We start from the raw sequence: 13,828 nt of genomic DNA on the forward strand, positions 1-13,828 counted from the left end.
GTGCAGTTTTAATTGCAAATATTAAAATGACCAGGAGAGTATCAGACCTTCACCCCCTGAATACCCGACCACTAAAGCTGTTCCCACCAGGTTTCCATACAGTCCTCCCCTTACGTGCGGCCTCACTTGTGTGGTCCAGAGGCAGTGAGCACCAGCCTCATGCTGCGTCACATGCCTGTGTCATTTACCTCACCTCCCCTTGGCACTGGGGCATGTGGTGTTGGGAGAGGGAGCCCACATTCAGATGCCATGGCTGCTGTCACTGTCCCGTTGTCCCTACTCTCTTCCTGTGCCTGAATTAGCATTAGACATTATCACAGGCATGTTTGTGTAGAGGGGTTGGTACTATGGCATGTGCAGGTGTCCACAGGTGCTGTGGAACATATGTCCTGTGGATGGGGATGCTCGTAAAATACTCCTTATATACTTAAGTAGAAATGTTCATTGTTAGATATATTTTCCTACAGAAAAGTTAAACTTACGTTCTCACCACATATGTTTGAGAGTTATCACTTTGCTACATTTACTGCTGTTTCTGTATTTATGGCAGTGGTTGGCATAGCCACATGTGCCGGTATGTAATCACCAAGATTGCTGAGCCATACGACACCATGACACTTCCCCATTCTGTGAGCCACTCCCCAAAACAAAGATGCTTTCCTGGGTAACCCAGACACCAAAAACATCAGCAGTAATTTCTTACTATCAGTTACCCAGTCCGTATTCTAATTTTTCCACGTGTCTAGTGTCTAGCTTTGCTTTTTTAAAACCAGAATCCATTGAAAGTTCACGTGTTGCATGTATATACCATGTCTTCTTAGACTTTTTAGAAGATATTTTTTAATAGTGGTAAAACACACATAACATAAAATTCACTATTGTCACTGTTGTTATGATACATTAGTGTTTACATCGTTGTGCAAGAGAGCTCCAGAACTTTCTCCTCTTGCAAACCTGAAACTCTCCCCCAATGACAAGTCCCTGTCTTGCCCTCCCCAGCCCCTGGCATGCACCATTCTCCTTTCTGTTTCCATGATGGTGGGTACTCCAGTGACCTCATGGAAGCACAGATGTGCAGTGTCTGTCCTTTTGTGACTGGCCTGTTTCACTAAGCAGGACGTCTCTAGGTCCATCTGGGCTGGAGCAGGTGATAGGAGCGCCTCCTGCTTTAAGGCTGAATAATACTTTCTTCTTGTGGTTTGATTGGGTAGGTGTTTTTGGCTTCCCATCTACAGCGGTCTCTCTGCTTCTATTTTCCATGTGGTGTTGACTCTTTGAAGACACAAGGCCAATTTTGTTGAACAGCCCATGTTCTGTACTAGTTTCTCTTTGGTGTCATGTAACTTGGTCTTCTGTCTCCTGTCTTCGCCGTAGCTGGAGGTTAGGCCTCAAGGCTTGACTCAGCTCAGGCTCAATCAGGTGGAACACATGATCCGTGGTGCTATGGCCCCACAGTGGAAGCCGTCTAGGGCCACAGGGTCCAGCTGGCCTACCATTACTGATGTTGTGTTTGACCGTCTGGTAAGGGACGGCCACCAGCTTGTCCTGATGTGGAGATTCTTGTCTCCATTTGTGTACGTGGACAGCCAGCAAGGTTATCTGCCATGGGGCTTCCTGTCCCCAGGCAACCTGCTGCCTCTGGGGTTGGTATCCACTGGTGACTGCCCCATCCTGCATGTGCATCAGTGGCCCTTGCAGAGCGTGCTCTCGTGCTGTTGCCTGGCCAGACCGCCTCTTTTTTTTTTTTCTAAGATTTTATTTATTTATTCCTGAGAGACAGAGAGGCACAGAGACACAGGCAGAGGGAGAAACAGGCTCCCTGCAGGGAGCCCGATGTGCGACTCGATCCCGGGACTCCAGGGTCGCGCCCTGGGCCAAAGATAGGCACTAAACTGCTGAGCCACCCAGGGATCCCTGGCCCTCATCTTCAAGAAAGAGGGTTCACCTGTTGTTCCGTCTCTTTGCAGTATTGCTAGGAATTAGCTTTTGTATTTATTTTGTGTATTATCAATTCAGTCTTTATTCTTTTTGTGCTGAAATTATCTCAGATTTGGTCTAGGGAGAGCAGGAGGAGGCTTCCTTAATTGGCCTCTGTGTCCCAGGGAGATGCCCTGGCTGCATCCTTGCTTTCAGCCCCAGAGCTGCCACTTCTCCACAGAGACTCTCTGCCTTCGCAGGGACAGGGAATTTTGAGCCAAGATCTGGTGTGTTTACTGCTGTTGGAGTGGCCTTGTTTCCAGGCCTCTTCAGGGCACAGAGCTGGCGGAGGAGATGGACCCGCATGCATAAAGTGGTCACTGGAGTTCACTGTGAGCTGTCCCGTCTAACACTACAGGACTTGCTGGTTTTATCCCTTTTTTTTTTTTCTTTTTAAAGATTTTATTTATTTATTCACAAGAGACACACAGAGAGAGGCAGAGACACAGGCAGAGGGAGAAGCAGGCTCCATGCAGAGAGCCCGACGTGGGACTCGATCCCGGGACTCCAGGATTACGCCCTGGGCCGAAGGCAGGCACCAAACCGCTGAGCCACCCAGGGATCCCTTTTAGCTCTTTTCCCACTTTTGCTAAAAGTCTTGCTTCCTTACAACAGTGTATATGCTTCATGCTTTATCTTAAAAGTGACATGTTTTAAAATTTAATACCAGTATTCCTATTAACACTAAAACTGTTGAGTAAAGATTGCCTTTATTTTTTTTATTTTTTTAAAGATTGCCTTTAAAGATTTCCATTAAAACAGTTCTTGTTTTAATAACAACTTTACTGAGACACAATTCACAGATCAGAGGCTTCACCCTTTACATTGTATTACTCAGTGTTCTTAGCATCTTTAAAGAATTGGGCAACAGTCCTTACTATCTACTTGACACGCTCACCACCCAGAAGGAAACCACATGCCCATGACATGCTCATCCCTGCCCCCTGTGCCCTCTGGTGTCTGACCTTATCGATTTGCTGGTGCTGGGCTTGCATTTCCTGTTACTCTTGGCCTCTGGCATGGAGGTCACGCAGTTGGCGTACATCCGTGCAGAGTGTAATTATTTGCTGTGTAGCATCCCCCTCAGCTGCACAGCAGGCTCATTTGTTAGGTTTGTTTCCAGCTGGAGGCCATGTCTTTCCCCTTTCCCTCTGTTTTCCAAGAGCATGAGGTGTTGTTGGAGTTTAGCAGAGTTATGCTGTCCCCAGTGTGGCTCTGCTCTTTGGCTTGTTGCCAGGTTGTCCTCCCAGTGTTTGGTGTGACAGAAGGAAGCCATCCCTACAGGAACCTTGATTTTCCCTTTCTTACACAAGGTACCACGTGTCCCAGAACGCACTTTGCCACCCCCTACCCCCCGCCATCCCCTACCCCCCGCCACCCCCAGCAGCAAACTGTAATGTTTGCGGGGTTTTTTTTTTTTTTTTTTTTTTTTTTTATGATAGGCACACAGTGAGAGAGAGAGAGAGGCAAGAGACAGAGGCAGAGGGAGAAGCAGGCTCCATGCACCGGGAGCCTGATGTGGGACTCGATCCCGGGTCTCCAGGATCGCGCCCTGGGCCAAAGGCAGGCGCCAAACCGCTGCGCCACCCAGGGATCCCCTGCGTTTGGTTTTAGAAGGAATGTATGTCAGTGCGGGAAGTCTGACAGTTGCAGACAAGACAGAAGAGCCCGCAGTGGGAAATGTGGAGCCCAGAGAGTGGGGAGCACACGCTCCCTGGCTGCCCTGCGTTCTCTCCCAGAGCAGCTGTTGCCAGCTTAGCAAAGCGCGCATGTATAAATACGTTTCTCGGGGTTTTCTTTCCACACAAGTGGTTGCACTGTTTTGCACTTGCTTTATTCACTTAATGCATCTTTGGGGTCACTTTCTTCCATATGGAGTTAATTCCTGTGAATGGCTGGGTTGTCATTGTACCCTAATTAAACAGTGCCCTGTTGATGGTTATTTTAAATTATGTCAGATTTTCTATGAGAGAGTGTGTAGTTAAATTTGCATAGATATTACAGAGTCTGCATTACTTAGGGGCCCTGGGCTGCGGGACCATGACGGGCCCGATTCCTGCGACTGGGTGTGATGGGAGTCTGCATGCTCTACAAGACAGTGATGAGAGTGTAGGATAAAGGCCATCAGAGGATGTGTGCATGCAGAATGTTCTGGATGAAGCCTCTGCTAGCGAAGCAGTAAGTGTTCTTGATATTCTTGCCAACAGGGTATCAAAGTGTCGGTTTCCTTGTCAGCATGAACTACTAAATAAGATCTGAATCAGGTTAACATTTTCCTTGTTAACTTGAAAACTGACAGCCAGGCTTTAAATTTCCCTTTCTTTCCCAGGTGCATGTGAGAGTGTGTACTTACGGTCTCGTTACTTTGTATTTTGGGCAGTCGTGGGGGCGTTCAGCCATATTGTAGTGGAAAAAAGGTGTCTGTTTCCTGGTTTCAGGCAGAAGAAGGTCTCCCCGCCAGACCTCATTATTTTGGAGGCCGCTGGCAGACTTTGGTTATGGTCTGCAGGAAAACTTGATTCTTTCTGCTTGACGAGACCCGAGTCCACGCGGTGAGAGGTTGACCTTTACAGCTCAGATAACGGCTCAGAACTGGCCTCTTTTCATCTCTAGGTTGTGATTTAGGACCAGTTACTTTACTCTCAAAGCCTCAGTTTTTCCCTCTGAACGTGACGTGAGGGCGCCCACCCCGAGAGAGTCAGGGAGGCTCCCTGGGGGAGGGGAAGCCGCACCGGCTTCCTGCCGGCCGCACCTCCTTGGCTCCAGAGCTGTCCCCACGGTCACCGGGTGATGGCCGCATGCCCCGGAGGTCATGAGCCACCTTCTGCCCTTCCGGCACCCGTTTCACCAGTCGGAGCTGCCCCCGGCGGTGGCAGCTGGTCACAGCACAGCAGGGACCCAGGCCGCGTCACCGTCAGGCATTCGGGGCGGTGAGGAAAGCAGAGCGCTTCCGCCCGGCCTGGAGGCCTCCCTGCACGTCACTGAGGTGTTGCCCACAGGTACAAGTGGCCGGGTTTAGAGGGCGCCACGGACGATCTGATACGCGTATGCGCGGTGAGCGGCTTCCCCAGTCGTTGGCAGAGTCCCCTCGGGGCGTGTGGTGAGAACACTTGCCATCTGCCTCAGCACGTTCCTAGTGCAGGACACAGCCCTCGTCACTGTGGCCGCCGTGCTGTCCGAGAGGCCCGGAGCTCGGTCGTTGTACAGCTGAGAGCGCGCCCCTTGACCAGCATGTCCCCGTCTTCCCCGCGCCGGAGCCCCGGCAGCCGCCATCTGCTCAGTTTCTGGGACTGTGACTCTTTCTCCCTTCAGCCACAGGTGGATCCTACAGGATTTGTCTCTTTATTTACTTAGTATAATGTCCTCCGGGTTTATCCCTGTGTCACAAATGGCAGGATCCTTCTTTTCTGATGGCTGAATAATACTCAATAATATTCCACTGTATATTCTATGTCTGCCTATCACAGTTTTTTTTAATCCATTCATCCATTCACAGACACTGGGGTTGCTTTCTTATCCTGGCTCTTGTGAATAGTGATGCACTAAACATGGGTGTGTGGATGTCTCTTCAAGAGATGGATTTTCTTCAGGTAAATACCCAGAAGTGCAATTCCTGAATGGTAGGATAGTTCTATTTGTAACATTTTGAAGACCCTCCACACTGTTTTCCACGGTGACCACACCAGTTCTCATTCCCCACCAACAGTGCACGAGGGCTCCCCTTTCTCCACATCCTCACCAACACCTGCTGTTTCTTCTGTTTTTGATTCTGGCCATTTTGACAGGTGTGAGGTTATAATCTCATTATGGTTTTGATTTGCATTTCCCAGTGGTGAGTGATGTTGAGCATCTGTTGATCCTCTTTGGAGAAATGTCTGTTCACGTCTTTTTTTTATTATTTTTCATTTTTTTAATTTACTTATGATAGTGACAGAGAGAGAGAGAGAGAGGCAGAGACACAGGCAGAGGGAGAAGCAGGCTCCATGCACCGGGAGCCCGACGTGGGATTCGATCCCGGGTCTCCAGGATTGTGCCCTGTGCCAAATGCAGGCGCCAAACTGCTACGCCACCCAGGGTTCCCGTCTGTTCACGTCTTATGCCCACTTTTGCATCAGGTTGTCTTCTCCTGTTGAGTTGTAGGAGTTGCTTATCTTGGAGACTCACCTCTTATCAGATACATGGTTACTCATGCTTTCTCCCCTTCCAGGCCACCTTTCTGCTCTGTTGCTGGTTTCCTTTCCTTGTTAGTTCCTGTGGTTGTCCTTTCATTCTGTTATTATCAGGGATTAGCCCCCAGGGCCTGAATGCTGCGGAAACACTCCATCACAGAATTCTCTTTGCAGTTACCAGGACTCCTCCACAGGAGCCCCCAACGTGGTGAGAATAAACACTTGTCCTGATGCTGGGCTCTGAACACACATTGAGGGCAATCTGAATGAGCCCATGGTCTGAGTGGGAGGAGAAACTCTTTAAAATAAAACCCTGTGGGACACCTGGGTGGCTCAGCAGTTGAGCATCTGCCTTTGGCCCAGGGCGTGATCCTGGAGTCCTGGGATCCGGCCCCGCATCAGGCTCCCTGCATGGAGCCTGCTTCTCCCTCTGCCTATGTCTCTGCTTCTCTCTCTCTCTCTCTCTCTCTGTGTGTCTCTCATGGATAAATAAATAAAATATTTAAAAATAAATAAAACCCTAAAAAAAAAAAGAAAGAAAAAAAATAAAAAGAAAATGAAAAAATAAAGCCCTAAAAGCCATTTAGGACTTTAAAGGGAGTTTAAATGGAGTGACATAGAGAACAGCGTGCGAATGATGAAGTCTTGTACACAAGGTTAGTTTTCCACCTGGTGACACTGTTTGTGGCATAGTGACTACACTGCATTTGAAGTGGTTCCCCCAGGGAGACTGAGGCAGGGCACCTGCTCCCGGGGGTCCTGTTCCTGCTATACCAGCTCTGTGAGGCCAAGGGTCAGCTTCACCCAGGGGACGGGCTCTGTCACTGCTCACAGGGGGGCACCTGCCGATCTTGGTGTGGCTCCTGGCCACTGTCCTCCCAGCTGTCACATGCTGGGTCACTGTTGTGTGTGTTTGTGGGGGAATATGTGCAGAAATAACCACCAGACATGGATCAGGTTCACAAGAGTAGGGCTGAACATGTCTCCTTTTACTCACAGAGAATCCACAGTGAAGGACAGGATAGTTTTGGGTTTTGACCCAAATTCCATGATGTCAGAAGGTCCTGTCAGAGCCAGCTTATCCCTGGTTGGGGGGGGGGGGGGCGTGGTCACCATGAGCACGTCCGTGGCAGGCCCAGCGGTGCCCCGGTGCCCCCATGGAGGCCAAATTTGTCCTCCCTCCCCCTGCCCCCACCCCATAAGGCCCCTGAGCACTTTCCACCGCCACCACACACAGGTTTTGTTGAACTTTGTGATGTTCCAGCAAGTTCTGCTGAGTTTCCCCAGGTTATCCCTCCTAGTAGAGACCTGTCCACTTTGTGTGGATGTTTTGGAAGTGAACTAAAACAACAGCTTCTCAGTTTTACTATTTAATCCAAGGCGGTGCTGTGTTCAAGAAACCTGAGCTTGGGGCCAGCTTCATCCTGTTGCGACACAGCTCGCATGGCCAGTGGGAGGGCAGGTGGCCTCTGCCCCTGAGCCCCACCGTCACATTCCCCACTGCCCCTCCTCCTGCACCCCTTCCCTTGCCTGGCCCTTTGCTAGGCTGCGTCCATCCCCTGGTGACACAGCCCAGGGAACCACGTCATGGGCAGGGGCTCCTGAGGGCAGCAGCAGCAGTGCAGATACACACACACACCCTGCCCCCAGGTCAGGTGTCAACGCAGAGCCAGGGCTGCCCCCACCTGGCTTTCCTGGTGACACTGAACAGGGAGGACGCTGTGGGCAACACGGGGTGGGGGCGTGCTAGTAATGAGTCTGGAACAAAACCAGATTTCGTAAAACTTCCTGATTGCTTGATAAGCGAGATCAGCTCGCACAAGTGTCGTAGGCGCCCTAATTTCCCATTTTTCCCTGATCTCTCTTAGGACTTTCTGAAGACGTTTTCCCCCGATGTCTTCCGGCTCTTCTGCATGCGGAGCAGCTACCGGGCAGGTGAATGACACGTGAGGCCACGGGTTGCGCTCAGGCGGGTGGCTGAACATGGGCTACATCCCAAGCAGTCTCAGCGGTGCAGCTACTTTCTGCCTGAAAACAAGCTGTGGAGGCATGGCTGGAAAGCATCCCACCTCCTGGCCAGAAGGTTCCAGAAGCTTGTCTTTGGAGGCCATGGGTTTTCCACCGGCCCTGGCTCTCCTGGGTGTGGGCTGGGCATGAAGCCCCGTGGAGGGCATGTCCTCACACACTGCAACATCAGAATTTAGGGGCCTGGCCTCAGTCCTGGGCCTAAAATTGGAGCCCAGAGTCCCCTGTGTTGGCTGGTCTCCCGAGAGGTGGTTCAGAGCCCAGGTCTCTGCATTCCCAGAGTCACCTGTCTCAGCACGAATGGACTCCTGGCCAAAACCTGTTGGGAGTAGTTTTCCATGTTTCTTCCAAGGCAGGGAGGCTGGGGTCAGGACGGAGCCTCTTGGTCTGAGCAGGGCAGGCGTCAGGGAGCCCCGGGGCAGGGAGACCCACATCCGCTGCTTGGCTTCTGGCCGACAAGCGCCAAGTGCGCGGGGTATGGGCATGGGCAGCAGCACCCGGTTGACCTCATGCGTCCCATCCACAGCCATTGACTACAGCGACGGCACCATGCTGGAAGCCAAGCACCTCCTCCTGGTGGTGGCAGCGTTTGTGGAGGACGCCCGGGCCTACATGAAGGGGCAGCTGGTGTGCGGCCCCATCAGGGACGATGTGCTGTGGGAGAGGTAGGTGCCCTCCCCATATCCACCCGAGTGTCCTGGGCGCCATCCGTGGGGCTGTGGTCCTCCGGGAGTGCTGGTACATAAGGTGCCTTGGGCATGTCAGTGGTCCTGCTGGGGTGAGTCACCCCTGCACCCAGACTGATGTTTGTGAGTTTGCTCACTGGTGTTTGTGAGTGATGCAGAGAGGTTCTGGTCCCCTGGGTAGGAGCCTGGCAGGTGCGTGGCCGAACTGGACCCCTGAAGAGCACGGGAGGGTGGCTTCAGTGGCTCAGTCCAGGCTTGATCGGGAATTGACCAGCAAGTCTGCACAAGTCAAGTGCATGTCCTGCCATTGCCTGAGAGCCATGCACACCAGTGTCTGGCCATAGGATGGTGGCAGAAGGCTGTGACAGTGGAGCAGCCCCCAGGAGTGGCAGGAGTAGAGTAGCAGGAAGGGTGGGGAGGGTGGGGAATGTTACATGCGGAAATCATGTTTCTAGTTCCGTTTGTTGAATGGTTAAACTTGTTCATCTTTGTTTTGTCACTTGTGAAATGGTGTGGAAGATGTGGGGCTGGCATCCGGGATGTGAGAAACTGCGGAAGACTGGGAAATGTTTGTGCGGTTAGGAGGCAAAGCTCCCAGTGGGTCTATCGGGTGTTTATCGGGTGCTGCAGGTGCCTGCACCATCATGGGATGGGTCCTCATCCTGGAGGAGTCCCTAGGAGGTTAGGAAAGTCCCTGGACACATCTGGAGTCAGCCTGGGGAGGAGGGAGGGTGCTGGGCTGGAACAGGCTGGCGCTGAGTCTGTTGGTCACAGCCATGGGTGTCCAGGGGACAAAGCCTAGAGCATTGGGGCAGGGTGTTTGAGGGTGTTGTGTGGCTTGGTGCTGCCAGCAGGACTGGGCAGCCATCTAGATGGAGGCCCCAAGGGAGGGACAGGTGGACACTCGTCTTTTTCTCTGGCATTCCTCGGCGACAGGCATGGTAGAGGGGGAAGGTAGAGACTGCCACTCGGGAGGTCACATTCAGCTTTGTGACAAACAGCCCTGATAGTGGCCTGTCTCTCCCTTCCTGGTCCCTCAGGGCCAGGCTGGGAGCGGCCACCACCTGCCAGGACCGTGTGACCCTGAGAGGGATGGCTGGGACCACCCTCCACCCTCAGGGGGGTCCTGCCTACAGGCTCCTGGGGAGGGGGTTTGCATCATGCCATCCTTCCCTCCAAGCCTGCACATGACAGGTCTGCATGATGCAGACGGCTGACAATATACCGTGATGTCGTTTGAACCTTACTTTCTCACCGCTGCATTTTTAAACTGTTAGGAGACACAGGGCTTGTTCAAACCCAGGTTTTAGAGGTTTTCTCAGTCTGAATCTTGGGTAATTGATCTTACCCGGTTAGGACTGTTAGCACTCACAGGTGTGAGCATGGCCTAGAAAGGGCCAGCAGCAAAGTCACGGTCACGACTCAGGAGGGCGTCTGTGCTGCTGAGGGACTGGGGCACACCCTGTTCCTTCTGCTGGGCCAGTCCAGGGGCTGAGGCGTGCCTGTTTCTCTCCCAGGCTCTGCCACACCCAGGAAGCTGTGAGGGCCGCCTTGGCAGACGACTTCGACACGCCCGCAGCGGTGGATGCCATCATGGACCTCATCCACCACGGGAACAGACAACTGAAGGTGCGCACGAAGGTATGTCCCAAGACGTGGCTGCTGGGGTGGGGTTTGGGTGTGGTTGGTTCCCTTACCCTCCTTCCCCCCAAAAGCTGCTTCAGCCTGCACGGGGCCACCCCTTCAGAGCAGGGAGGCCCCACACACGGACAGGTGTTTGCTCACATGGGAAGCACGTCATCCTCCTGTTTGCTCAGAGGAACTCAATGGAAGCTGTCTGTGGGGCCACTGACCTCCCAGAGACCCATCTGTTAACATTGTCACCCTGGGGTTTAGGTGTCAGCGTATGGATTTGGGGGACACAGCACGCAGACCCTAGCAGATCCCCATGTCACAGATGGGCAAACTGAGGTGCAGGGGTTCCGTGGCTTCCCCGCAGTCGTGCAGTGTGCCCTTGAGGGGCTACTCCAGGGTTGAGTACAGAGTGTGCCCTGCCAGGGCCATCCTCACTGCATGAGGAGCAGATGCAGCGACAGGAGTGCTTTTACACCATTTTCCTGGCTCTTAAAGCGCCTCCTTTGGGTGATGTCACAGGAACCCGGCGGTCCCAGGAGTCCTGCCGTGTTTGGCTCCATCGTGTCCTACATCAAACAGTTCTTTGAGACTGTTGGGATTTCTCTGGCGGACAGACAGGTATGCCCTGCCCTTCTAGTCCTCCTGTGAGGTTGTCTATGTGCACTAACAACTGTTTGTTCTCCTTTTTATTTTTTTAAAAGATTTTATTTATTCATGAGAGACAGAGGCAGAGATGTAGGCAGAGGGAGAAGCAGGCTCCCTGCAAAGAGCCTAATGTGGGACTCGATCCCAGGACCCTGGGATCACGACCTGAGCTGAAAGCAGACGCTCAACCACTAAGCTGCCCAGGCATCCCTGCTCCCCTTTTAAAAATGTTATTTTAATGGATAATTATGCTGAATTTATGTGCTTAAAATACGTTCTGTAAAAAGTAAACGTTTACCTGACCTGCAGTGATTCTGAGCAGAGCTGGCGTTATTTTGAGACTCTCTAGATGCAGTTAGGTGCACAGTAAGATGACACGCTTCTGGCTGAGCCCCTTGGTGTCCTGTAGCAGGGATGGGTGCTGTCCCCACCCCCTGGGGGGAGGCCCTGCCTGCTTCACTGAGACAGGAGAGCCAAGGGCTCAAGTGGCCACTTGCAAAACTGTGTGGCCAGACTCTAAACATGGAGAGTGACCATCACACGTATGCTGGGACCGCTCATCCTCCCAGGCTGTGCTGTGGGGTAAGGGGAGGCAGATCAGGCCCAGTTGTCCTTGGCTTCACTTCCTTCTCAGCAGTGGACACTGGATCCTGCTTTGGGCCCTTTTATTATGGAAGCAGTAACTGAGGATTCTGTAGGTTTGAGACGTTTGACCCGAGCTGTAAACTGTTTCTTTCACACCCATGAGCACAGCCAGCTGCTAGGGTCTCCTCCCTGTAAGGAGATGTCCTGTAGGTGGGAGAGGACTTCCAGTGACTTCAAATCCTACTTGACCCACTGAACTCTGCAGCCAGGCAAGGAGACTGTGACCAAGTAGTGACAGCGTACCATGTGTGCGAACCATATGCAAGGTGTACGTTAAGTATTTTTTTTTAATTTATTTATTCATGAGAGACACAGAAAGAGAGAGAGAGAGAGGCAGAGACACAAGCAGAGGGAGAAGCAGGCTCCATGCAGGGAGCCCGATGTGGGACTCGATCCTAGGTCTCCAGGATCACACCCTGGGCTGAAGGCGGCGCTAAACTGCTGAGCCACCTGGGCTGCCCTGTTTTAAGTATTTGATCAGAATGAACTGGTTTGGTTTCATGAGCATGGCTTGCACTTTCAGACTTTGCCCGGGGACCAATCGACAGGTACAAGCTCAGATGTTAGCACATCTGTGGAAGAGTAGCTCCTGGCCTGCTGGCAGGAGTGCAGGATGGGAGGAGGGCTGCCCACACGCCTGGGTGCAGGGACACTGCTCCCAAGGATGTGGGCAGGAACCCTAGGGCTGAACCTCCTAGCAGTGTTGGGGAGCTCCCTCTGGTGACCAAGGCGTGCAAGCCAGGGGAGCGGGGACTGGCCAGCAGCCCAGGCCCAGTGAAGAGAGCCCTGGGGAGGACATGCACCGATTGGGCTTATTAGCACAGAAGCCCCAGCACCCTGTCAGCTGGGCTCAGCCATCTGGGTATCTGCCAGGGCCTCGCTGATTGTACCATTCCACCCGGTGTAGTTGGTTTCAGAGGACAGCAGTCGGGCTACTCTACACAGCGTGGTGGAGGAGCTGGTCCGGTTCCGGCTCAAGGTCCGGCAGTTCGCCCTGGCCACAGAAGCGGCCACCCAGGAGGCTGGACGGCAGCAGCTCCTGGACAGGCGGCCCCTGCTAGAGGCGTGTGACACTTTGCGCCAGGACCTTGCTGCCCATGGCATCAGCATTAAGGTGAGCCATTGCCGCTATGGCCTGGTGACTGGGCACCATCACCCCCAGGTGCTGTGTAGACCGGAAGGCATCCCACAAACGCAGAGTGGTCAAAGCCCCAGATAGGCACAGTGCTGATGCTGCCTGTGAAGAGAGAGTCCCACCCCCTTGCCCCAGTGACTTCAGGGGGCACCCGCGGGAGGAGGGACCCAGGAAGGGCCACTACGGCGGAGGACACACACGGGAGTGGGCCCAAGCAGCCCAGACCAGCCCTGAGCTGAGAGAGTCTGCTCCCTCCCCAGGATAGGAGCAGCACATCCACGTGGGAGCTGCTGGATCACAGGACCCAAGACCACAAACCAGGGAGCTGAGGACTTCCAGCACATTCTGTGCTTAAGTCACGGTAACAGCTTTACATCCAACTTTCCCATTGTGCCTGATTGGTCAACATTAAAGTCAAACTGATTCCATGTGCCTGCAAAGTGGATTCTTCGTGGTACCAATGGCCACAGACAGGGGCTATTCTAACAAGACCTCAGCCATGGATAATGTCACAGAAAATCATAGAAAACCACGTGACACAACCCCGTGTTCACTGACACTGGTTTCGTCTTTGTGCTGCATCTAATCTTGTTTTAACCCCTAGTTCTCGTAGATGCAAGACACAGGTCTGACAGCAGACCACGAGCAGGAGGTGGAAACCAGCACCAGCACTGTGCAGCCCACACCCCGCTCTGTCCCCAGCCAGGCCAGCCTACGGTCCAGTACTGTCAAGTTGGCCTTCACCGGTCCTGTGGGCGCAGGGGGAAGCACATACTAGGCACCGTGGTGGATAGAGTGCTGATGCTCAACAGCCACATTCACTGGTCACTGACCTTCATGACCCCAAAAGGCAGTGGTGTCTTGTCTACAGCTGAGGAAACCCATTCAGAAGCGGCCTTGCCAACAGTGAC

At 52.9% G+C, this 13,828-nt stretch overlaps 1 protein-coding gene across 2 annotated transcripts in view; it reads left to right on the forward strand.

The window, feature by feature from the left end:
* Positions 1 to 13,345, forward strand: part of CARS2 (cysteinyl-tRNA synthetase 2, mitochondrial) — a 44,326-nt gene extending 30,981 nt beyond the window's left edge. The window contains exons 10-15 of one of the 2 annotated variants that reach the window (XM_041731173.1): positions 8,015 to 8,081; positions 8,698 to 8,836; positions 10,375 to 10,498; positions 11,012 to 11,110; positions 12,690 to 12,896; positions 13,183 to 13,345. In XM_041731173.1, the coding sequence (XP_041587107.1) occupies positions 8,015 to 8,081; positions 8,698 to 8,836; positions 10,375 to 10,498; positions 11,012 to 11,110; positions 12,690 to 12,896; positions 13,183 to 13,272 (726 nt within the window). In that variant the 3' untranslated portion in view covers positions 13,273 to 13,345. Of the gene's footprint in view, positions 1 to 8,014; positions 8,082 to 8,697; positions 8,837 to 10,374; positions 10,499 to 11,011; positions 11,111 to 12,689; positions 12,897 to 13,177 lie in introns of both variants that reach the window. The other variant, XM_041731172.1, reaches the window with a different exon arrangement.
* Positions 13,346 to 13,828: the final 483 nt, after the last annotated feature.

This window comes from Vulpes lagopus, chromosome 16 (assembly GCF_018345385.1).
Source record: "Vulpes lagopus strain Blue_001 chromosome 16, ASM1834538v1, whole genome shotgun sequence".
NCBI lineage: Eukaryota > Metazoa > Chordata > Mammalia > Carnivora > Canidae > Vulpes > Vulpes lagopus.